Below are 25,689 nucleotides of genomic sequence, written 5' to 3'. Positions count from 1 at the left end.
TATATATATAGTATAAAATAAATAACTATACTGTTATAAAGGTTTTCCTGTTGTATTCATATAATAAATTATTGATAAAGTATTGATATTCTAACATTACTGATTCCCAAAATAATGGTCATTTTATAATTTAACATCACCAATAATATCATTAGTATAATTTTATTACAAACTGGTAGAAATATTATAAAAAACAACGTAAACAGAACAATGATAATAATTACATCGCCTGCATTGTTATTATAATTGCTGTTATTAGCATACAATAAAAAAAATTGTACCAGTAATACTGATGTTGTAACATTACCGCTAATAATAAAATAAACCCATTTTAGTACATAATAATAATAATAATAACAACAACAACAACAATATGACAATAAAATAATGATGATCCGCTGAGCTAGTAGGATCTTTACTCACATCTGCGTCTACTATCTTCCAATGCACTTCCGGCCTGTGCGTTCCAAACCCTGTAATTGTGCGTTCCAGCAGACGGGAAACGGCCGCTGTCCAATCCCTGGAGGAGGGAGATCAAAGCCGATCCGGAAGGTGGAACGCAGAACCCGGAAGTGATGTGGATTGTGGCTATTTTTAACTAAGAAGCTGTGTAGAAAACATCCAGAAGACAGAACACCGGCCAGGTAAGAGTGTGACAGCTCGGAGGTATGACACCTCAAGGACAGGGCTGCCCTCATATTCACAGCTGTGTCCCTCTCTGGCATGTTTAATGTGTATTATTCGTGTTTTGGTTTTCATTATATCATTCTTATTTTTTGGAATGTTTATTACATCACTGTTATTATTAGAAGTGTTTATTTGTATTATATTATTGTTATTATTATTATTTGGAGTTTTGTATGTTGTAATTATATTATTATTATCGGTTAATAACTTTTTCGTCTTTTTGAAGCCATTTCGTGGCACATTTTAAATCTGTCATTATCATCATGTCAAGGTGGTCGAGAGAACGCAGCGACGGTGTCGGAGCATGGATCCGAATCGGAGACGTAAGACTGACAGTGTTTTAAAACTGACCCTGGAGATTATGTACCTGCTGACCGGAGAGGTGAGGAGGATTCTGGGAGGTCCCATGACATCACTCTTATCTCTATTACTAAAACACAGACCTGACTGGAGAGGTGAGGAGGATTCTGGGAGGTCACATGACATCACTCGTATCTCTATTAATAAAACACAGACCTGACCGGAGAGGTAAGGAGGATTCTGGGAGTTTACATGACATCACTCGTATCTCTATTAATAAAACACAGACCTGACCGGAGAGGTAAGGAGGATTCTAGGAGGTCACATGACATCACTCTTATCTCTATTAATAAAACACAGACCTGACCGGAGAGGTGAGGAGGATTCTGACATCTTTAGGTGTCATCACGCCCTATTTATCAATGTATCGGGAAGTATTTGAGGACTCCATCTTTGGGAGGGGGGACGCTTCAACTGTGTCTACTGTTTATAATTTTTCACCTTGTTGCTTAGGACTATACTGTCGTGAAGAAGACAACCAGCAAGCCGGGGGCTCCCACCGACCAATGGCAGGGGTCAGATGGATGGAGCAGGAGTCAGAGCCCCATCACGGCTCAGTCAGCCCTTTCGCCATCCCCTAGTGAAAACAAGAACAGGAAGGTCTTAGAGCTTGCCAACAGGATCATCCACTTCCTGACGGGAGAGGTGAGCGGTGCCGGGAATTCTGGGACATGATCCAGGGACAGACAAGGGATGTGTCTGGATGGTGACTGTATCATTGTGTGTGTCAGGTTCCCATAAGGTGTCATCGCTCTCTCTTGTACAGGTGTGGCAGTATTTATTAGGACACAAGGATCTGGTCAAAGACGTCATGATAGAGAATTGCATCACTTACACCCCCGAAGGTAAGAGGAGGCCTAGATGCCATGATGTTGGAGGCGTATACCTTGATACACAAGTTCAGTATGTTTCATATTCTGGGGGAGGGACCAGACCTGTAAGGGTAACTGCAGCTGAGGACAATCAGGTCTCTTGTCCTGCCAGACAGGGCCATGCTGTGTTTCTGAGCTGTGTAAATGTGAGGACTGGACAGAAATACAAATCCTGCATCTGACATTTCCGGGCAGGTCAGATGTCTGTGTCTCCCCAGTGCTTGCTGTCGCTTCCATGTGTCCCCATTAGGGAGGTTTGCCTGACTTCTGTCCAGGTGGCAGACTGAAAAGACAAATCTCTTCTATGGAGACCCAGGCAACATTTACTAACTGATACGGATGAGCTCGGGTTTGGTCTGAACCCGTAAGACGTTCCTCCTGAACACGGAAGGAAGCTCTTTTCATGCTGGCCACTCAGCTGCTGCCGGGGAATTCCCCTCCCGCAGCTTGACATAATCAAAGGGAAGGGATGCACTGACCTTATATGGCTACACGCCTATATTTGGTAAATGACGTTTACCTAAAATGGCCATATAAGGTAAATTACATCAGCACAAGCATCCCGCCCCTTTGTTTGCCTGGGGGAATGCCCAGCCCGCATCTGATTGGGTGGAAGTGCCCACAAGAGCTCATCTCTACTAGCTGACAGGAAATCTCTGCAGTGGGGACACAACCTGTAATAGAAACCTAATAGAAGTTTGAACCCTTTAATGAGGACCCTCCCACCTTAAAATATTACACTCGGTCACAGCTGAAGTTTAGTTCCCTGCTTAGCATAGAACTTCCCCCTCCTCTGATAACGGACACTGCCCACAGTGCTGATCTTTCTCCACTGCTGAATTAAAATACAGCGGTAGGGATGAGCTTAGGTTTGGACTGAACCTGAGCTGTTCCGAAAACCCAGAAGTGATCTGGGGCCACCTGCGGGCAGGGGCATTCCCTGCTCCACAACTGAACATAAACAAAGAGGTGGGATAGTTGTGCTGATGTCATTGACCTTATATGGGCACATGGCCGTATTAGGTAAATGTAATTGACCAAATGAAGCCATGTGGCCATATAAGGTCAGTGACGTCACTGCATCCCGCCCCTTTGCTGTAAACATGGAATTCCCCGGCCGCAGCCGATTGGGTGGCAGTAGAAGGTGCTTTTATTTGTGTTCCGAGGAGCTCAGGCTCAGTCCAATACTGAGCTCATCCCTTATCAGCAGCTGTGAGAGTAAACCAGGGGTAGGCAAACTCCGGCCCTCCAGCTGTGGTGAAACTACAAATCCCATGATGCATCTCTCTCAGGGAGTCATGCCTGTGAGAATCTTGCAATGCCTCATGGGATTTGTAGTTCCACCACAGCTGGAGGACCGGAGTTTGGCTACCCCTGGTGTAAACCATTGGCGTGGCTTGTCTTCCCCTTTCCTCTCTCTCTCTCTCTCTCTCACCCATATGTCTCCCATTCTTTCTCACAATGCAAAGCATTCTGTGGATGGAGGACGGGTGGATAAATAACCGGATCTGCCTCCTCCAATCACAGACTGCTTTGCATTCTGGGAAAGAATATTATAAGGTAAGTTATGTCCCTGCTGCTGCATACCCCCAAAAAATTAATTCAGCCAAACGCCAACTTTAATGTCCCTGGAGTCCAGCGACCTCTTCCCCGGTGCTATAGATTTATAAGTGTTATTGCTACTCCGTGCCGCCATCTTGGATTCTGGAGCCAGCTTTCACTTCCTGCTTTTATACGGCCGCCCCCCCTGTTGGCACGCTGCTAGGTCTTGTCTCCCCGACTGCCCCAGTTCCACGCTGCTTGGCTCTGTCAGGCCCCATTCATAAAATATGAATCTCACCCCTGCCGCTGCATCCATGCACGCAAGAAATGGGTACTTACAGCCCTGCAGCTTTCTGGGATGCGTGATAGTCCAGGCTGTGGAAGGGCATGGAGTGCGAGGAAACAAGTGATTATGTAAGAGGGAGGAGAAGGAAATTAATAGAAAGTTCAAAATGTAGTGACAGGTCCTCTTTTAGAGAATGGTAGGCCTCCTGAGGATAGACAACATGGCTATGAAAATAATATGTGCTCAAGTGTGTCCATTTTTCTGTTTCCTTGTTAGAGACAAACAACATGGCCGCATGGGAAGAACTGGGTCCAAGCTCTAACATTTCCACGCCGTCGGATCACACCGATCACTCATTTGCGCCAATTAAAAATGAGCCGGGGCCACTCGATGAAGACCATCTCACAAACTCCGACACCCCCACGCCCGTAGAACATACACAATATGCAGCCGCTTATATCAAGCAGGAAACGGTCCCTGGTGACCAAGGCCACGTGGCCTACACCGAAATGCGCTCTTCCAACAATCACGAGGAAAGTGCTTCGACCTCCATCAAGGAGGAGTACGCCTCGAGCGAAGAAGACGATCCGGCTTTTTACGAGCCCACCCACAACAGGCCAGCTTCTTATTCGGACACCTCCAACACCCACATTGCCAATCACAACGCCGAATGCCTTGGCACTTGCCCGGATTTTGAAGATTCTTTGGCGCGTGTGGAAAGAAAGACGACTTGCACGCCTTCGATGGTGGCAATAAGCCAAATCTCCGATTTGGATAGTGGGATCTGTTTTTCCGATAGCCCTTCCCAGGAAGGTCATGCACGCTCGAAACCGTTTGCCTGCTCGAAATGCGGCAAATGTTTCGGCACCCAGCCGAGTCTTTTTCAGCACGAAAGGATTCACGTTGGTCTGGGGAAAAAAGGTGGAAGTTGTACAGAGGCTGGTTTAGGATTTGCAAGCACCGATCCTGCTGGTGATCAGTGCAGTGGCAAGAGCCCTTTATGGACCGGAGGAGGCCATGAATTGGGAACGAGCACCAAAAATGGAAGTTCTCCAAGACCCAACAGTCAGACAAACTCATGTGATATCTTAGATCAGGACAGTCCAGTTCTGGATGGAGGTGGCAAAACACCAAGGACTAGCCCCAACAATACAACTTCTGAGAGTGACGATCATCAGACCGAGTCTTTTAGCACCTCGGACCTTGCTGACCCTTGGAAGTCCAAGAAGGCCTCTTGCGTTGAATGTGGGGAGGTTTTTCCCTTTAAATCTCAGTTGGTTTTACATCAGAGAAACCACCTTGGTAAGTGTCAGTTCTCGTGCTCCTTATGCGGGAAATGGTTCACGAGCAACTCCCATCTTATCGTCCACCAGCGAGTCCACACGGGAGAGAAGCCGTTCGGCTGCTCCGATTGCCCAAAAAGTTTCGCCACCAAGTCCACGCTGGTCATACACCAACGGGTCCACACGCGGGAGAAGCCATATTCGTGTACTGAGTGTCGGAAGTGTTTCCCCTGTAACTCCCAACTCGTGATCCATCAAAGGACTCATACGGGGGAGAAGCCCTATTCTTGTTTGGAGTGCGGGAAAGGCTTCATCAGTAACTCTGACCTTCTTCGGCACAGGAGGGTCCACACGGGGGAACGACCCTTTAAGTGTACAGAGTGTGCTAAGTGCTTCTCCCAGAAGTCCCACCTTCGTGAGCATCATAAAACGCACAAGAGATAAACCCCTTTTTTTAATAAGTTGTAGCAGAACATATTATGATCCATTTGATCTTCTATTTTTGTGTATCTTCAGGTTAATATTCTCAATCCTGCGGTAGGATCTGCCTACGGAAAACCCATACTCCAATGATGTGTAGAAGCCTGTGAATGGTCCACCAGCTTCTGTAGGGGAAATCCAGTGCTACCCACTTGCCACAGTCATTACAAGACTGCTAAGGTTGTGTTATGTAGAATTTCGTAATAAATGATCCTTATGGAAAAGATTTTCAGCTGAGCGAGGGGGCTCGTCCGGGACAATCACTGAGGAGTGTCAGTGATTGTCAGTGCCACCCACCTACCACAGTCATTACATGACTGCTAAGGCCGAGTTAAGTAGAATTTTATATTGTTCCTTATGGAAAAGATTTTCAGCTGATCATGGGGGCTTATCCGGGATAATCACTGAGAATTGTCAGTGCCAACCACCTGCCACGGTCTTTACAAGACTGCTGAGACCGTGCTAATTAGAATTTCATATTAATTGTCCCTTATGGAAAATCTGATCAGCTGAATGTGGGGGCTCATCCGGGACAATCACTGAGGATTATCAGTAGTTGTCAGTGCTACCCACCTGCCACAGTCATTACAAGACAGTTAAGGCTGTGTTAAGTAGAATTTTATATTAATTGTCCCTTATGGAAAATCTCATCAACTGAACGTGGGGGCTCGTCGGGGACAATCACTGAGGAGTGGCAGATGGGTGGCACTAACAATCATTGACGTTCCTCAGTGATTGTCCCGGACGAGCCCCCATGTTCAGCTGAAAATCTTTTCCATGAGGAACAATTCATATGAAATTCTACTTAACACGGCCTCAGCAGTCTTGTAATGACTGATTGTCAGTGCCACCCACCTGCCACAGTCATTACAAGACTGCTGAGGCCGTGTTAAGTAGAATTTCATATGAATTGTTCCTTATGGACAAGTTTCAGCCGAACGTGGGGGCTCGTCCGTGACATTCACTGAGGAGTGTCAGTGATTGTCAGTGCCACCCACCTGCCACAGTCATTACAAGACTGCTGAGGCCGTGTTAACTAGAATTTTATAATAATTGTCCCTTATGGAAAAGATTTTCAGCTAAACGTGGGGGCTCGTCCGGGACTATCACAGAGAAGATCTCTCAGCTGATTCAGCCACCAATGTCCACCTATAACTGAATGAGCAAGTTTTGAAGGTCTGATACTTTAATTGGACCTGTCACTTTGCAGCAGAACTTGAAAGGAAGAGTGTGTGAAAGGTAGACAACCGGTGCTCTGTGCTAGGAGCATATTTAATTGCGCGCCTGCAGCACTGTGACCTCCCTATAACCAAGAGTTCCCAGTCACTGTCTACGATCCTGAGCCGGTAGGCCGTGCTCCCGATCACATGCCGGCTGTGGCAGCCAATCACAGGTTTCACATAATTGGAAGGCCTAGGAAACTCCCCGAGCGTTAAAACCCCCTTAAAGGGATGGCACCTGCCTTTAGAGTGGAGCGAAAGTAAAGGTTGACGTGTCTCAATAATCTTGGCAACATTGCTGCAGGTATAAATGCGTTCATTTGGACACTTTCTGGGGAAAGTCTGGAAATGGAAATCTGCATATTTTTGAGGCTTTAAATATACCAGAAAAAAAAAGAATCTAATAAATGATATTTTTCATTTTTCTAAACAACACGGCTGCATCTGATTTTTTTTTTTGTGGTTCTTGAAATTGTTTTGGGTCATTCACAGAACTCTGTTCTTGGGATCTTTTGTATGAGTATAAAGTCGCTCCAAGAAATCGAAAGCAACTGTGTGCGGGGAGGTGGCCATCATTTTCATAAACAATAAAGTGGATCTGTCCTTGAAATAATATCCCCGGCAGTGGGCGCCATGGCTGCACCAACCATTGTTCCAGCATTCCATGGCTGCCGGTCACATGACCAAATACCAGCTGCCATCAGATCCAGAGCGATGCTGTCTCTGGGTAGAAGAGCAGGGTTAGATAGAGGAAGGAGCAGAGTCCTAAAAGCAGAGCAGAGTATTTCAGGAGAGGTAGAGGAAAAAGCAGAGAAATTGAGGAGAGTTAAAGAGGAAGGAGCAGAGTCCTCCAGCAGAGCAAAGTACCTCAGTAAGAGGAGAGTTTGCAGAGTCCTCCAGCAGAGCAGAGTATTTCAGGAAAAGAGGGTTAGTTATTGAAAGGAGCAGAGTCTTTCAGCAGAGTATTTCAGGAGAGGAGCATTGGATGGAAAGAGCAGAGTCCTCCAGCAGAGCAGATTATTTCCTTAGAGAAACGGTTAAGAAAAAAGAGTCCTCCAGCAGAGCAGAGTATTTCAGGCGAGTTAGAGGAAGGAGCAGAGTCCTCCAGCAGAGTATTTCAGGCGAGTTAGAGGAAGGAGCAGAGTCCTCCAGCAGAGCAGAGTATTTCAGGAGAGGAGGGTTAGATATTGAAAGGAGCAGAGTCTTTCAGGAGAGGACCATTGGATGGAAAGAGCAGAGTCCTCCAGCAGAGCAGACTATTTCAAGAGAGGAGCGGTACAGAAAAGAGTATATATTTCAGGAGAGGAAAGAGATATAGAGTATGTGAGGCGAGTTAGATGAAGGAGCAGAGTCCTCCAGCAGAGTATTTCAGGCGAGTTAGAGGAAGGAGCAGAGTCCTCCAGCAGAGCAGAGTATTTCAGGAGAGGAGGGTTAGATATTGAAAGGAGCAGAGTCTTTCAGGAGAGGACCATTGGATGGAAAGAGCAGAGTCCTCCAGCAGAGCAGACTATTTCAAGAGAGGAGCGGTACAGAAAAGAGTATATATTTCAGGAGAGGAAAGAGATAGAGGAAGGAGCAGAGTCCTCCAGTAGAGCAGAGTATTTCAGGAGAGAGGAGAGTCAGAGGAAGGAGCAGAGTCCTCCAGTAGAGCAGAGTATTTCAGGAGAGGAGAGTTATAGAGGAAGGAGCAGAGCAGACTATTTCAGGAGAGGTAGAGGAAGGAGCAGAGTCCTCCAGCAGAGTATTTCAGGAGAGGGGCATTGGATCAAAAGAGCAGAGTCCTCCAGCAGAGCAGATTATTTCAAGAGAGGAGCAGTACAGAAAAGAGCAGGGTCCTCCAGCAGTGCAGAGTATTTCAGAAGAGGAGAGTTATAGAGGAAGGAGCAGAGTCCTCCAGCAGAACAGAGTACGTCAGTAGAGGAGAGTTAAATAGAGGAAGGAGCAGAGTCCTCCAGCAGAGCAGAGTATTTCAGGAGAGGAGAGTTATGGAGGAAATAGCAGAGTCCTCCAGCAGAGCAGAGTATTTAAGGAGGGAAGAGGTAGATGGAGGAAGGAGCAGAGTATTTAAGGAGAGAAGAGGTACATGTGACCCTCCAGTATCCACTTGAAGACACATAAACTGCTCAGATGCAGCTGCTTGGAAGGTGTAGTAAATTCCTACACTTAGATGGCTGCAGGTGATCTAGTAGTGCCCATAGGTGCTTTTTAGTATTCAATCCAACGTCAGGGCTATACGTCAGACCAAGGAAAGGGACAGGTGGGGAGGAGAGAAGGACGGATTTCCAAAAGCGGGACAATTTGGGGCCATCCAATATGGCTGTTATGGATATTTTAGGTATCGTCCATGACTCTCATATTGTTCACATGCCCCCATTCACTTTTAGATTAAAAAAATAATAATTCAGCAACAACAGCTTGTGATAACTACACATGTTTATCACTAGAAAGGGGATTTTGTTTGGCTCCTGCAGACATTATGTTGTAGCTCTGCTACAGTCTATGAAATGGGACGGTGGCCATTTTGTTGTAGCTCTGCTACAATCTATGAAATTGGACGGTGGCCATTTTGTTGTGGTCTGCAGGCATAAACTACCCCTGACTAAACCTAAGGCTCCCCTTCTTTTTTTAATTCTGCCATATTATAGCAGGATATCGGTGATATAATTTCACTTAAATTTGCATTTTCTGTCCTGCAAGAAGGAAAAGAAAAGATAAAACCGGTGTGGTGGCCATTTTGTTGTGGTCTCCTGAAGGACAGGCTCGATTTACATCCCACATGTAACTTTTTGCTTCAGTTTAAATTGCATTTTATGATACACCCAAAGCCCATTTGTACGTGAAATCCTGATCAGGGATTTAAGAATAAGCAGCAACACAAGTAATGTATTTAGGAGCCATTTTGTTGTAGTCCAGCTCCCAAAACTGCAACACCCAGTCTCTGTGTGGCTGACTGCTGCAGGAAAAGGTCAATCTTCCTCCTTTAAAAGTAAGATGTGGACCTCAGATGCTTCATTTTGTGGAGGATGGATTCAGAAATGCTTACAAACTCATCTTCTTCCATGTTCTGGAGCAATTTAAAAGTCTCTTAAAGGAGAGCTGCATGCCGGGCTGTCTGGATTAGCTGGCGTAAGTCAAAAAGGCGCAAAAACTTTTCTAGACGTGATGACCCCCCCCAAGGCACCATGAAGGGAGTGATGCTTGCGGCGACCGTCCTGGCTCCTCCTACTGGAAATGCCAGTTGCCTGCCAATCTTGCTTGGCACCAGCTTGCTTGGTTGCAACAGTAGAAGTTCCAGGTTGCATGCCTGCTCCAAACTAGATGTAGGCTACTAGGGTCCTGATCTTCCGAATGATCAGGGTTATTGGTTGGGTCGTTGGTTGGTTGAGTGATCAGGGTCATGGGTTGGATTTTTGTGTCTTGCCTACATGGTGATGGGACATATTAAAGGTGGCAACTGTGATTGCTGATGGAGAATAATTGTCCTGTGCTAATGTCCTGATCTTTTGAATTGCCTCATCTACAATCCTGAAGGAAATGCAGCATGTGTTTTCCCTGAGATTCAGAAGTTGGTGCTGGAACCATCAGAGGGGTTTCATAGCATCATGTGACTAGAGACTGAAGTCCTGCCCTGAAGCACCATGAAAATCCTGCTGAACAATTCTATCATGGTGGGTCATATACAACTGGCTTACCTCGATTCTGACTTCAGCAGGGCTTCTGTCCTTCCCGGAAAGGGTCATTGGTTTGTTGGGTTACTGAGGCCATAGTTTTTTTTGGATCATCGTGGTCATGGGTGTGTTGGGTCATTGGGGTCGTCGGTTTATTGGATCATCGTGGTCATGGGTTTGTTGGGTCATTAGGGTCATCCGTTTGTTGGATCATCGTGGTCATGGGTTTGTTGGGTCATCGTTGTGTTGGTTTGTTGAGGTCATGGGTTTGTTGGGTCATAAGGGTCATCAGTTTATTGGATCATTGTGGTCATGGGTTTGTTGGGTCATTAGGGTCATCCGTTTGTTAGATCATCGTGGTCATGGGTTTGTTGGGTCATCGTTTTGTTGGTTTGTTGAGGTCATGGGTTTGTTGGGACATAAGGGTCATCGCTTTTTTGGATCATTCTGGTCATGGGTTTATTGGGCCATCGGTTTGTTGGATCATCGTGGTCATGGGTTTGTTGGGTCATAAGGGTCATCGGTTTGTTGGATCATTGTGGTCATGGGTTTGTTGGGTCATAAGGGTCATCGGTTTGTTGGATCATTGTGGTCATGGGTTTGTTGGGTCATAAGGGTCATCGGTTTGTTGGATCATTGTGGTCATGGGTTATTTGTTGGTCATCCGTTTGATTTTATGTTTTGTCTGACATTGTTTAGAAGCGGTTCTGTAAACCGACCAGTGATGGGACATATTAAAGGTGGTGGCAAAACGAAAATCCCAACTGTGATGGAGAATAAATAGTGGGAATTATATTTGTTCCTTGACATGTCTTGTTACTACATGGTCAATCAAGAGACTTCCTCGTCCAGTTTGGTGGCGTCATAATGCTAAATGTTGTGATATATATATATAGAGAGAGATTTAATTCTTGTTTCTTTTTTCAATTTCACTTTTCAGATGATGTTTCCTACATTGTCTTCTCACATCTACTAAAGTCTCTTGAGATTCAAGAGTTGGGGATCCTGAACTTGGGCCAACACAAGGGCAAAATGGCTGAGAAGATACTTAACCTGACCCTGGAGATCATCTACCTCCTGACCGGAAAGGTGAGGAGGAGACTGTATCTACTGAGCCGACCTGTGACAGTGTCATTGTCAAAAGGTCAGCTAGAACTATGAGGTGAGTGGAAATCACTCATCTCATAGTTCTCCTTTAATAAAACACACACCCGACTGGAGAGGTGAGGAGGACTCTTAGAAGGGTTGTGGGAACATACATAGTTATTTTTTTGTTTTTTGTGTCTTCTGCACAGGATTATGAACTAGTGAAGATGATATCTGGAAAACTATTACCATACAACAGTCGTACATCTGACCCGTCACCCATCATGGACCATCCACCTCCCTCCCTGACATCTGAGAGGAACAACCAGAACCAGATTCAAGAAGTCACCCTGAAGATCATTGAGCTGCTGACAGGAGAGGTGAGCGGTGCCAGGAATTCTGGGACATGATCCAGGAACAGACAAGGGGTGTGTCTGGGTGGTGACTGTATCATTGTGTGTGTCAGGTTCCTATAAGGTGTCAGGATGTCTCTGTCTATCTCTCCATGGAGGAGTGGGAGTATCTAGAAGGACACAAGGAGCTCTACAAGGACGTCATGATGGAGGACCAGCAGACCATCACATCACCAGGTAGGAGAACCAACGTTTTTTGTCATTCTGCTCGTTGAATCAATGGTTTCCTTAAGATGTCAAAGTAACTGGTTTTCCTGATCATTGAAATGTGAGGTCACTTTAAGGTGATATCATAGACATACACATGGAGCCTGATGGGCTGACTCAGCCCCGGCTTCTTATAAGTCCAAGATTCACCAAAAGTGAGATCTCCCAGCCATAGTTCCCGGCTCTGTTCCTGTCCACCTGGGAGTTTTAATTTGTATATAACACACACGTTATCATATTTGGATATTAATTGATGCTCAACCGCTTCACTAAGGAGGACAGTTTAAAGAATCTATACAAATGCTGTTCACTTCCCTTTTGTATCTTTCTCCATTCAGCTCTGAGGTCACTTGACGGTGGAGCATCTATTCAGAAGATCGACTACTCTATAGGATGCGTTTCAGAAATGCTGATGTTCTATAATGAGCGGAGTCACATGAATGAGAGGTTGTTACAGCTCACCCTGGAGATCATCTACCTCCTGAGCGGAGAGGTGAGGAGGATTCTGGGAGGTCCCATGACATCACTCTTATCTCTATTACTAAAACACAGACCTGACTGGAGAGGTGAGGAGGATTCTGGGAGGTCACATGACATCACTTCTATCTCTATTACTAAAACACAGACCTGACCGGAGAGGTGAGGAGGATTCTGGGAGGTCACATGACATCACTCTTATCTCTATTCATAAAACACAGACCTGACCGGAGAGGTGAGGAGGATTCTGGGAAAGTCTCAGTTACTTATTTCTTCTTTCCTTCACATTTAGAATTGCACTGTCATGAAAAAGGGATTTCATCACAGTATCGTACATGGCGTTTTCCCTCCTCCTTTGCCGACATCTGATATAAACAACGACAAGAAGATCCTAGAAGTCACCCAGAAGATGGCTGAAGTCCTGACAGGAGAGGTGAGCGGTGCCGGGAATTCTGGGACATGATCCAGGAACAGACAAGGGATGTGTCTGGATGGTGACTGTATCATTGTGTGTGTCAGGTTCCTATAAGGTGTCAGGATGTCTCTGTCTATTTCTCCATGGAGGAGTGGGAGTATCTAGAAGGACACCGGGATCTCTACCAGGAGGTCGTGATGGAGAACCAGCTGTCCCTCACATCATCAGGTAAGAGGATTGACAATGGCCTTTCTACACGCACATTACATGCAGAACAGATGGTTCCTGTTTTAATAGCCGGCTGTTTTTCCTGATTTGATCTCCGGCGTACATAGTTGGCATATAGTTGTAGCATTGTCCTCTATTAATAATGTTGAGGAGTCACATTCACCTACGCTGAATTTTGTTCCATCAGGTTTACTGTGGAGTTGGAACTTATTGGACAGTCAAAGCTCCATCAGCTCTGTTGAAGGACACCTCCCCAACCAGGATGGTTCCACTTCAATGGCTAACAATGGCCTTCAACATCCAAAGGATCAAGATGAACCTCATGTGCATGACATTGATGGGTATCCACCAACAGATGATGTTGGTGGTACGCCCCATGCTTTGGAACCTCAGACAGGCCTTGGCAGTGACTCCGGCTCTTCTGCCCCTCAACCGGTGGGCTCATCTTTGGCCTGTCCGCTTTGTGGGAAGACATTTACCAGGAAGGCGAAGTTCTCCAAACACGTGAAGTACCACACCGTGGAGAGGCCTCACTCTTGCCCCGAATGCAACAAGACCTTCATTCGGAGTTCCGACCTAGCCAAGCACGCCATCGTTCACACTGGCGAGAAGCCGTTCCCCTGCACCGAGTGTGGCAGATGTTTTGTCAGCAAGGCCTACCTCGCCATCCACACCCGAATCCACACGGGCGAGAAGCCGTATTCCTGTTCCGAGTGCAAGAAGCGTTTTATTAGCATCTCGGCGCTCATCGTCCACCGCAAGATTCACACGGGGGAGAAGCCCCACATCTGTTCAGAGTGTGGGAAGGGCTTCATTCGGAAGTCCGACCTGGTCCAGCACTTAAGGGTCCACACTGGAGAGAAGCCCTTTTCCTGCGACGAGTGTGGCAAACGATTCTTCAGCAAGCCTCATCTCGTCGTCCACCAAAGAGTCCACACGGGAGAGAGGCCATTTTCCTGCGTTGACTGTGGCAAGTGCTTCAGTAGCAAGACGCACTTGGTGGTTCATCGCCGGATTCACACTGGTGACAGGCCCTACCCATGCCCAGAGTGCGGCAAGTGTTTTATCCGGAAGGCTGTCTTGGTCCTGCACCAGAGAAGCCATGCTGGGGAGAAGCCATACCCCTGCGCCGAATGTGGTCGCTGTTTTGCCTACAAGACTTACCTGAGCAGCCACCGCAAGATCCACCTGGGCATGAAGCCCTTCCCTTGCCCCGACTGCGGCAAATGCTTCATCAGCAACTCCGAAGTGGTGAAGCACCGCAGGACTCACACGGGGGAACGGCCCCATTTTTGCTCAGAGTGCGGCAAATGTTTCACTAAGAAGTCCCACCTCAACCGCCACCAGAAGATCCACTCTGGTGACAAGCCTCACTCCTGCAATTGGTGCAGCAAGAGCTTCATTGACCACTCCGACCTGGTCAAGCACCAGCTGACCCACACAAGGGACAAGACCTGTTCCTGCCCAGAATGTGGCAAGAGCTTCCTAAACAACGCCCACCTTGTCCTGCACAGCCGAGTTCACCACGGTGGCGGGCAGTACCCATGTCCCGAGTGTGGGAAGTGCTTTCCTAATCCCGCCCTCCTTCTGAACCACCAGAGGTCCCACACGGATGAGAAACCGTTCAGCTGCAGTGAGTGCGGGAAGAGCTTTGCCCGGAATATGGATCTAGTGAAACACGTAAGGAGTCACACGGGCGAGAAGCCTTATTCTTGCTCAGAGTGTGGCCGCAGCTTTGCTGAGAAATCTTACCTCCACATACACCAGAGAACTCATACTGGCGAACGGCCTTACCCCTGCCCGTTGTGTGGCAAATGTTTCATCAGCAACTCCGACCTAGCAAAGCACGTGCGGATTCATACAGGCGAGCGGCCCCATGCCTGCACGCAGTGTGGAAAACGCTTTATAAAGAAGTCGCACCTCACCCGACACCAGAAGGTCCATGCCGATGATACAGACTGACTTCCCGCTTTGAATGAAGTCTCTGTGTTCAACTGAACACTGCATGGGGTCTCCCAAAACCCAACAGCTATAGAAGACATAATGTGATCCACTAAAACCCAACACCTATGGGGAACTTAATAGGGTCCCCCAAAACCCAAGAGCTATAGAGGATTTAATGTGGTCCACCAAAAGCTATAGATGATAAAATGAGGTTCACCAAAAGTGAACAGCCATAAAAGACTTAATAGGGTCCAGCGAAACCCAACAGCTATAAAGGACTAAATAGGGTCCACCAAATTCAACAGCTATAGATAGATAAATAGGGTCCACCAAAACAGTTGTAGAAGACTAAATGGGGTCCACCATAACCCATCCGTTTTAAAGATGACTAAATAGGGTCCACCGAAATCCAACCGCTATAGAGGAGCAAATATGGCCCACCAAAACTCAACAGCTGTATAAGACTTAATGGTAAATGGGGGTCCACCAAAAGCTTTAGCATACTAAAAGGACTCCACAAATCGTATTAGCTATAGAGGAGCAAATGGGGTTCATCAAAACTCAACATACTTAATGTGGTCTACCAAAACTCTATCATGGACTCAATGAGTTCCACCAAAACCCAACTGTTATAGCGTACTAAATAGGGTCCACCAACACCCAATGGACATAGTGGAACCAAAGAAGGAAGAATATTGGACGAGTATAGGGATGTTTAAGGCACCAGAGTAGGTCCTCTTGAAGCTGTAGCTCTTAGATAACCATTTTGTGGTTTCCAGTATAGAAGGACAGAAGATCATCGCTAGTCTCAGATCCCCTTCTGTGCAGGAAGAAGCATTTGATCAGCTAAGGGTGTGCAGACCCGCCCACGTGTGGCCTTTGATTATGCCTACGGCACATGCCCAAGAATGAGAAGTGATAGCGGGACATCAGCCGGGACACAACCCCATTGGGACGGAGGTCCAAGATCTATGTGTTGGGTTCATGGTGGTACTAAGATGACCCTCAGTTTCTGTTGAGAGTGTATTTCCTTAGCTTTGGATAAAGGTGGGGAAGGGTTAGGACCTCTGCTTGATCCTTACTGCCCTCCGTAATCCATTGGAGACATTTCGCACTTCCTGTCCTGCTGATGATGTTTTACCAGACAGGAAGTGACGTCCAATAGGAAAGGATGAAAGGGGACCCCGTCTTTGATTCTTTTTGGTCTCCTTACTGCATGTCTGTATATGTCTGTAAATAGTTTATATATTTTTATAGCAGGTTTTATATACGTAGCACTCATATTGTTACCTAGTTGATGTTCATGTTTCATCGTTTCTATAAAGTTCTCTGTTTTCAAAGATCATGCGTTGGGGTTGGTGTACTAAAGGGGCCGTTCCCTTTGTAATATTGGTGAACCAAGGGGAAGCTGTGTTCACTTTGAATACCCAATCGTGAGCAAGCACACCCTTGCGCGTAATTGGGTATTTCTTACAGGCATATATGTAGATTCACATCAGGCCCCGCCCTCGAGGAACTTGCATTCTAAAGTCTCTATTTCAGATGCATACATACACATTAGGGACTCACCGATATCGATACTAGTATCGGTGCCGATACCGGGTATTTGGGGATACTCGTACTCGCCCGAATGCTCCTGATGCCGGAACTTCCAGTATCAGGAAGACGGGCTGTAAGTCATTACACGCTGCCCAGCATCCTGATTGGCCGGGAAGAAGGCTCCATGCCCCCCTCGTCCAGGATGGAGCCAGCTTCTTGGCCAATCAGGAGGGAAGCTGGAAAGCGGGTAATGACTCACCCCCCTGGCTTCCTGATTCGACTGAAAGCTGGCTCCATGGTCCCTGGTGATGAGGGAGCATGGAGCCGTCTTCTCGGCCAATCAGGAACCCGGAAAGCAGGCAATGACTCACCCCTGGCTTCCTGCTTGGCCCGGAAAGCTGGCTTCATGCTCCCCGCCCCCCTCCAGCGGTGATCGTACCAAGGCAGCCTTCTCTGTTATAGAGCCTTCATACATTCCTATGGAACCAACTTGGGTGACACGACCATTGGCTTACCTGAATTGTGGTGTCACCCCAGTTGCTTATCCATGTATTCCAGGGAGGGCACCTGGTGGACCCAGCTGGGGTCATGACTACAAGGTCATGGCCAGCCAAGGCTCGTTGATGGACGTGGGGAGGGAAGTCTGGCCCGTGTAGTCCGATCCAATAGAAGAGCTACTGGAGATCAGATTGCTGATAAAGTGAATTCTGGTTCTGATAGAAAGATGTCTCTGAGCACACAGAGCATCGCAGGTTGTTGTGTATGGGGCTACAAAACCACTCAGGTGCCCATGCTGACTCGTGTCCACCGCCAAGTGCTTACAACATGCAAATGTGGATCAGAACTGGACCACAGAGCAATGGAAGAAGGTGGCCTGGTCTGATGAATCACATTTTTTTTTACATCATGCGGACGGTCGGGTACATGCATGCCACTTACCTGTGGAAGAGATGGCACCAGGTTGTCCTATGAGAAGAAGACAAGCCGGCGGAAGCAGTGTAATGCTTTGGGCAATGTACTTCTGAGAAACCTCGGGTCCTGCCATTCATGTGGATGTCACTCTGTCACGTACCACCGACCTAAACATTGTTCCTGACCAAGTACACCCCTTCATGGAAACTGTATTTCCTGATGGCAGTGGCCTCTTTCAGCAGGATAATGCGCCCTGCCACACTGCAAAAATGGTTGAAGAATGGTTTGAGGAACACAACAACGAGTTTAAAGTGATGACTTGGCCTCCAAATTCTCCAGATCTCAGTCCAATCGATCATCTGTGGGATGTGCTGGGAAAACAAGTCCGATTAGTGGAGGCCCCACCTCACAACTTACAGGACTTGAAGGATCTGCTACTGACGGCTTGGTGCCAGATACCACAGCATACCTCCAGAGGTCTAGCAGAGGCCATGCCTGGATGGGTCAGGAGTAGGGGGACCTGCTCAATACTTGGGGGGTCATCCAGATACCACAGCATACCTTCAGAGGTCTAATAGAGGCCATGCCTGGATGGGTCAGGAAAAGGGGGACCTACTCAATACTTGGGGGTGTCATCCAGATACCACAGCATACCTTCAGAGGTCTAGTGGAGTCCATGCCTGGATGGGTCAGGAGGAGCACCTGCTCAATACTTGGGGGGTCATCCAGATACCACAGCATACCTTCAGAGGTCTAGTGGAGTCCATGTCTGGATGGGTCAGGAAAAGGGGGACCTACTCAATACTTGGGGGGTGTCATCCAGATCCCACAGCATACCTTCAGAGGTCTAATAGAGGCCATGCCTGGACTGGTCAGGAAAAGGGGGACCTGCTCAATACTTGGGGAGTCATTCAGATACCACAGCATACCTTCAGAGGTCTAGTGGAGGCCATGCCTGGATGGGTCAGGAGAAGGAATACCTGCTCAATACTTGGGGAGTCATCCAGATACCACAGCATACCTTCAGAGGTCTAGTGGAGGCCATGCCTGGATGGGTCAGGAGAAGGAATACCTGCTCAATACTTGGGGAGTCATCCAGATACCACAGCATACCTTCAGAGGTCTAGCGGAGTCCATGCCTGGAAGAGGGGGACCTACTCTATATTAGGGGGGTGGTCATAATGTTATGGCTGATCGATGGGTACGATGAATGGTCGTTAGGCCGGTCTACTCATCTACGTACATCGTTGTGGTCAAGAGTATTGCTATGGAAAACCTATTTTATGAAATAAAACATCTCACTGAGATTTTTCTTCAAGGTCAAAAGGTAACTTTTATTTCTACAAATATTGAATTTAAAAAAAAATATCAATGTGTTGATGTCTCCCTTCAGGACCCAACATCTACCCAACGTTCGTGGTCCTGAAACCTTCTACGTAACGACTTTGGCCCGGCATTGCTCAACCAAAGTCTACTTGTCCTCTCTGTGCCTACGCTCATGCTTGCCTAGGGATGAGCGGTCGCAGAAAGCCTTCCCACACTCTGAGCACACGTATGGTTTCTCTCCGGTGTGGCGTCGAAGGTGGATGTTCAGAGACGACTTGTCGCTGTAGTTCTTCTTGCACTCGGGGCAGCTGAAGCGCTTCTCCCCCGTGTGGGTCTGGTAGTGCCGGAGCAGGTTGCGTTCTTCACTGAAGACTCTCTTGCACTCAGTGCAGGCGTAGCCGTTGTCCTGCGAGTGGACGTTCATGTGCTTGGTAAGCGATGACTTGTACGTGTAGCGCCGGCCGCATTCCGGGCACGCGTAGGGCTTCGCTCCCGTGTGAAGCCTCTGGTGGATCATCAAGGACAACTTGTTACGGAGATCCTTGCCGCATTCAGAGCATCGGCACTCTTTCTCGCTGGCGTGGGTTTTTTTGTGCCGGGCGAGCTTCCCATTCTCGGCGAACCGCTTCCCGCACTCGTCACACGCAAAGGGCCGCTCCCCGGTGTGGGATCGCTGGTGCCTCACCAGCTTCCCTTTCTCTGTGAAGCACTTTCCGCACGTCTGGCACTCGTAGGGCTTTTCGCCCGTGTGGGTTCTACGATGGACTACAAACTGTTTGCTGTTGCTGAAACATTTTCCGCACTCCGAACATTCAAACGGCTTCGCTCCTCGGTGGGTTCTTTGGTGGGTGACTAGTTTGGCGTTGCACCGGAAGCTTTTCGGGCAATCTGCGCATTTTTCCCCCCGGTGCGTCCGCAGGTGCCTGCCTAGCTTGCCCTTTTCGGCGAACTGTCTCCCGCATTCCGAGCAGCTGTAAGGTTTCTCCCCCGTGTGGGTCCTTTCGTGCCTGATCAGCTTCCCTTTTTCGGCAAACCGCTTCCCACACGAAATACACGGGAACGGTTTTTCCCCCGTATGCGACCTCTCATGGACGACCCGTTGAGCTTTGGTGAGAAAACACTTCCCGCACCGATGACAGCCAAAAGGTTTTTCCCCGGAGTGTGTCCTGTGATGGGAGGCAAGCTGTCCCGGACTTCGGAAGCATTTCCCGCACGCCGAGCAGACAAACGGTTCTTCCCCCATGTGATCTCTTTGGTGGAAAAGCAGTTGAGAATTGCGTGGAAAACATTCGCCACACTCAAAACATTCGTACAATCGCGGTTGCACCAAAGCAGGGTCACGTCTGCCAGATCGGGGCCTCTTTGTTAGGTGGCTTCTGAATTCACAACCCTGGAAGGTTTTCTCGGTAGCATGAGCTCTTTGGTGCTTGGTCAGAGTCGACATGTCGTTGAAAAACTTCCCACACTCGGCACATACAAATATGGTCTCCTCAGGGTGTCCAGTAAAATCTGATAGACATGTGTGGACTCTGTCAGGAACAAGCCCTACTTGACTTGAATATGAGGCCTTCTCTGGCTTAATAGACATGGGTTCCACACAACCAGTAGATAGATCCAATTCATCATCATCCTCCTTCATGAGTTCTTTACATGAGTCCGTTTCTTCCTTAATGTGAAGAGAAATATCTGGGGAAACATCAGTGTTGCTGAGCTTGGAGAGGGGCTCCTCCTTAATATAGGTATAGTTTGGCCGAGGTGTGGGTATGGAGGAGTCAGGGTATGGAAGATGTTCTCCAACTGAAAGAAGTCCCCCATCATTACGAGTAGACGGATGAGTGGGTATGGAAGGGTCAAGGTGGGGTAAATGTTCTACAACTGAAGAAGGTCCCTCACCATTATGAGTAGACCTATAGTGTACACAATGAGTGGGTACGGAAGGGTCACGGTGGGGTAGATGTTCTACAACTGAAAAAGGTCCCTCACCATTATGAGTAGACGGATGAGTGGGTATGGAAGGGTCAAGGTGGGGTAGATTTTCTACAACTGAAAGATGTTCCTCATCCTTAAGAGTAGATGGACATTTGCTATGATGTTTTGGCGTAGAGATGTCACAATGGGGGAGATGGCCTTCAAATGACAGTGGCTCCTCCTTTAAATACTGCGTCTGATGTGTAGGTGTGAAAATGTCCGCTTGGGGGAGATGTTGCTCTTCATGCGACATTAGTTCCTCCTTAAAAGATGACTCTTGCGTATGACCCACAGGCGTTGGCATGAAGGCATGTGGGACATGTTCTTCTTGACACGAAGGCGGTTCCACCTTTACTCTGGTAGACTTAGAATAATCTCCAGCTCTGGGGTTCTCAGGCTGTGGATTTTGTTCTACACATGGGAAGGGCTCCTCTTTAACATACGTAGGAGAACCCCGCTTGGGTTCAGGAGGCCTGGAAATGTCCAAGAGTGGGGCCTGGACTAGAACCAATTTGGAGCATTTGTCGTTGAAGCCTTTGGTCACCTGGACTAGCTCTGTGGCCTTCTCTGTTGAGTCTATAGGCCGGGATGCAGACTTCAACTGATCCATCTTGAAGCCTTTGGTCACCTGGACTACCCATGTGGCCTCCTTGGTTGAGTCTATAGGCCGTGATGCAGACTTCAACTGATCCATCTTGAAGCCTTTGGTCACCTGGACTACCTCTGTGGCCTCCTCGGTTGAGTCTATAGGCCGTGATGCAGACATTGTACAAGCCTGTGGAGAAGAAAAGATTTAAGGGCCATGTTTATAAAGAACAACAAAGCCAGTGAACTGGCTGCAATATCACATCACATGACATTAATCATGGTCCTCGGGGGTTACTTTGGCAACATCAAAGGCGCCAACGTTAATTTTCAGCCAAGTCCAGCAATGGAAGAACATTTTTGGCCTTTTTCGAAGACTAGAGTAGCATTTTTTTGCCATATGTGCCTCATTAGGGAGATTTTCCTTCACTTCCTGTCTCGGACACACAACAGGAAGTCAAAAGGAATTCCTTAGAAAGTGAGGAATAATCCTCTCCTTGGATTTTCCTCACTTATTGGAAGATTTCCATCAATTACGGTTAAGGTGGCAATGCAAATGCAATATGGCATTTGCCGTGACTTGTTGTCCCGGGGCAACGGACACCAAGGGCAAACAGAGAGGCCAAACCTCCCCAAAGGGCAGCAGTAAATTACTGGGGTTCCAACCCATCCCAACTCCATCTAAAATGGCACATACAGTGTAAAATATACAATTTGGAAGGCTGTAGGTTGCACCGCATTCCGAGGCCGGTGGATTTAGACTTTCAATGGTGTTTAAAGCATTTGTAATGTAATAAAGTAAACAGAAAACAGTAACTATACACCAAGCAGAAGCTCTATTCTTATTTTCAGGAGTGTTGTCACCCTCTACACTTGTGTTATCCCCAAAACTCCACTTCTACCTGAGCACCATCAATGACAAAAAGCACTTCAATCACTCTTCTTGTCACTACCTCTCAGTCCAGCAGCCCAGACACTTGAAATCTTGTTCCTAACAGGAAATAAAGAGTGGGGTGAGCAAAGGATTCTGGGCGATGTAGTCGTTTTCTTACCAATCTTTGCAACTGAAGTCTTTACTTTATGGCTACTAAAAAATGGCTGCCAGTGCAGTGCCTGGCTCGCTGTTATGTCTTGCTGTCTGAAGATAACTTTATAATTGATTTAGCAGTTAATTAAGTGTGACGGAGGAGACTTTTGTCTTCTTTGGATCACGTTTTATGCGTGTTTTAAAAAAACAAGGCTACAACAACATGGCCGCTCACACGGAGCACAGAACAAACTCTGGGTTTTGGCCTCTAGCGTCCACGGGAGCATGGGCGAGCCTGGAGACGTCACGCATTCCATATATGGCCGTTGAGAGTTGGGGCGTGGCCTTGCGTGCTTGAGGTGAAACCAGCTGTGAAACGCATGAACCGGAAGTTGTCATTCTGTAGCAGGGACTGTTTCCGGTCCTGATTTAATTTTGAGAATATTTTATTTAATTATGGCCCATTAATGGCTGGCAGGGATTAAAAGGAATGCCAAGCAGCCTTCTTGTATATGGCACTTTCATACCTGTACACATGCGGTAACATGCCGTAAAACCTTCATTTTACGGCACAATGTGGTGCGACTAGGGTTGCCACCTTTTCTTCTAGCGAAACCCGAACACTCTTGCTACGTGCAAACAGTTTTTTTGGTGGGAGGGGCAGTAGCCCCTATCTTAATTTTGGTTGCCCCTGTCTGCCTGACATCTTGTGTCCGGGTTTCTGCTGCAATGAAACCCGGACACAGCATTCAAAACCCGGACTGGTGAATCTTGGGCAGGTGGCAACCCTAGGTGCGACCCGCCATTTCTGGATTCCACCCATAAGGAAGCGTCACACATCCCAGGAGGCAGTTTTGTAGGTTACAAATACAGGGCAACTGCATAATTTATAACTGGCCTTTATCGCAAGGTGCACATGGAGGGGCTTACAACAATACAAGTTGCGAGTGAGGGGCGCACCCCGAAAAAGGGGGGAGATCTATGTGCCCTCTACAAAGTGTTGGCTGTTCTGTCTTCTTGTGATAGAACGTCAGCATTAAAAGATTTTGGACTCTCTTTTCTTTAGCCCGGTGCTCTCATTGGACTTTTTACACATGGATTCCAAACGTTCGGGCCCCCCCAGTTAAGGGGTACCCTGTTTGTGGTGAGAAAAGCCTCACTGGAGTTACTACGTCACATATGAATTTGATCCACCTTCTTCAACCATCTATTGATGAGTTGAGTCCAGCCCCTCAATCGCATCCGTTCGAGTGGGTGACAACCATGGCTGCCTCCATAGATACAGTACTGTGAGTGAGCTTTGGATAGGAAGTGTGTTACTGGCGGGATTGCCGGGTGAAAACAAAGGGGGGGGGAAACGCCCAAAACTAGTCTTGAAGACTCCAGGTCTTGTTACAAGAGAGACATTGATTAATTATTTGAAGGAGAAAAGAGGGCCATATATAAACCACAAGGTATAATCCATGTCCTAAATAAGTCTTTATTGTCATTGTTGAATCAGAACCTCACTTGCCATTCAGGCCACAGATGACCCGACTTTGGGAAATTTTGATTCATACTTTTGGAACATTCACACAGCACAAAGACCCTGGTGTTCCAGGTGCAAAGGATCAAGGAGAATGGGCAAAATGGGAAGACAATGGGTTTGAAAAGTTATATCCTCTTGACGACCTTTTGTGTTCCTCACACATCCAGAGCTCCTGTAAGTTGTGAGGTGTGGCCTCCATGGATCGGACTCATCTTCCCAGCAGATCCCAAAGATGCTCAATTGGATTGAGATCTGGAGAATGGGGGGAGGGGCAAGTCAACACCTTAAACTCATTGTTGTGTTCCTGAAACCATTCTTGAACCATTGTTGCAGTGTGTCAGGGCGCATTATCCTGCTGAAAGAGGCCACTGCCATCAGAGAATATCGTTTCCATGAGGGGGTGTACTTGGTCAGTAACAGGTCGGTGGTACGTGTCAAAGTAACATCCACATGAATGGCAGGACCTGAGGTTTCCCAGAACATTGCCCAAACCATTACACTGCCTCCGCCGGCTTGTCTTCTTCCCATAGTACATCCTGGTGCCATCTCTTCTCCAGGTAAGTGACACACACGCACCCAGCCATCACCATGATGTAAAAGAAAATGTAATTCATCAGACCAGGCCACCTTCTTCCATTGCTCTGTGGTCCAGTTCTAATGTTCACATGCCCATTGTAGGCACTTATGGAGGTTGACACAGGTCAACATGGGCACCGTGAGTTGATACACCTTTGTATCAGAACCAGCATTAACTTTTATAGCAAGTAGAGCTCCTCTATTGGATCAGACTACACGGGCCAGCCTTCACTCCCCACACGCATGTCACGTACCTGTCTGATCAGCTCCTGTTCGGGGTTTGAAGCTGGGCCTCTGGCAAGGAAGTGCATAGACCTAGCCATTCAGCCACTGGAAGGACTTGGTTTCTGCTGCAGGTTTTTTTGTACTCAGCAACTCTCCTTGTGGACACTTTGGCTCCACATGCCTACCAGTTGTAGAAGATCTGTAATTAGCTCAGGCTTTAAATACCGGACACTTCCAGTGCTCTGAGCCCGTTGATCTGGTTTGGTTTCCTGTATGAGCTACCGCTGTGTCGTATGTTGGATTTACACCGTGACTCTTGCCTGGTTCCTGACTATTCTTCTGCCTGCCGATTTTGTACCTTGCTGCCTGATCGTGTCAAGATCTCTGCCCACCTCCCGACTACTCTCCTGCATCCCGACTTTGTACCTCGCTGCCAGACTGTTGCCGACCCGGCCTGCCTGACCACGTCTTCACCTTATCCTCAGCCTAAGATCCACTTCGGACGCGGCCTACTACAGGTGCGTTTCAGTGCATTACTTGGATCACTTTTGGTCGGTCCTGACCACTGCAGACCAGGAACATCCCATAAGAGATGCAGTTTTTGAGTTGCTCTGACCCAATCCTCAAAGTCCCTCAAATCCTCACACGTGTCCATTATCTCTGCTTCCAAAACATCAACTTCAGGGACAAAATGTTCACTTGTTGCCTAATATACACCCCCCTCCCTTCCAAGTGTCATTGTAATATACCCCCACCACTTCCAGCTGTCATTGTACTATACCCCCCCACTTCCAGGTGTCATTGTACTATACCCCCACGTGTCATTGTACTATAC

General features: G+C 47.5%; 3 protein-coding genes and 1 long non-coding RNA gene across 4 annotated transcripts in view; 3 read left to right on the top strand and 1 right to left on the bottom strand.

The window, feature by feature from the left end:
• The window catches only part of LOC108788113, a 24,193-nt gene extending 23,973 nt beyond the window's left edge, over positions 1–220 (top strand). The window contains exon 4 of the long non-coding RNA XR_001941307.1: positions 207–220. This is a non-coding gene — a long non-coding RNA (uncharacterized LOC108788113). The remainder of the gene's footprint in view (positions 1–206) is intronic.
• Positions 1–25,689, top strand: part of LOC108788099 (zinc finger protein 62 homolog) — a 949,422-nt gene that overhangs the window by 706,074 nt on the left and 217,659 nt on the right. The gene's annotated exons all lie outside the window — the stretch shown is intronic.
• Positions 4,035–15,186, top strand: LOC108788073 (zinc finger protein 271-like). Its single transcript, XM_018557806.1, has 2 exons — positions 4,035–5,445; positions 13,805–15,186. Exons 1-2 carry the CDS (start codon positions 4,035–4,037, stop codon positions 15,184–15,186), a joined length of 2,793 nt encoding a protein of 930 aa, XP_018413308.1.
• On the bottom strand, positions 19,084–20,264 carry LOC108788107 (zinc finger protein 182-like). The gene has a single exon (XM_018557841.1). The coding sequence runs from the start codon at positions 20,186–20,188 to the stop codon at positions 19,091–19,093; it is 1,098 nt and encodes a 365-aa protein (XP_018413343.1). The 5' UTR covers positions 20,189–20,264; the 3' UTR covers positions 19,084–19,090.

Source organism: Nanorana parkeri, unplaced genomic scaffold (assembly GCF_000935625.1).
Source record: "Nanorana parkeri isolate BGI_ZX_2015 unplaced genomic scaffold, ASM93562v1 scaffold305, whole genome shotgun sequence".
Classification (NCBI taxonomy): domain Eukaryota; kingdom Metazoa; phylum Chordata; class Amphibia; order Anura; family Dicroglossidae; genus Nanorana; species Nanorana parkeri.
This window is presented reverse-complemented; position numbering and strand designations above follow the sequence as displayed.

What these genes read in the sequence shown, in the direction of transcription:
- LOC108788073 (XM_018557806.1), top strand. Translation starts at nt 4,035, where the DNA reads ATGGCCGCATGGGAAGAACTGGGTCCAAGCTCTAACATTTCCACGCCG. An exon ending in CTCCCAGAAGTCCCACCTTC is followed by an intron (nt 5,446 to 13,804) that starts GTGAGCATCATA and finishes GTTCCGACCTAG; the next exon opens with CCAAGCACGCCATCGTTCAC.
- LOC108788107 (XM_018557841.1), bottom strand. Translation starts at nt 20,188, where the DNA reads ATGGGGGAAGAACCGTTTGTCTGCTCGGCGTGCGGGAAATGCTTCCGA.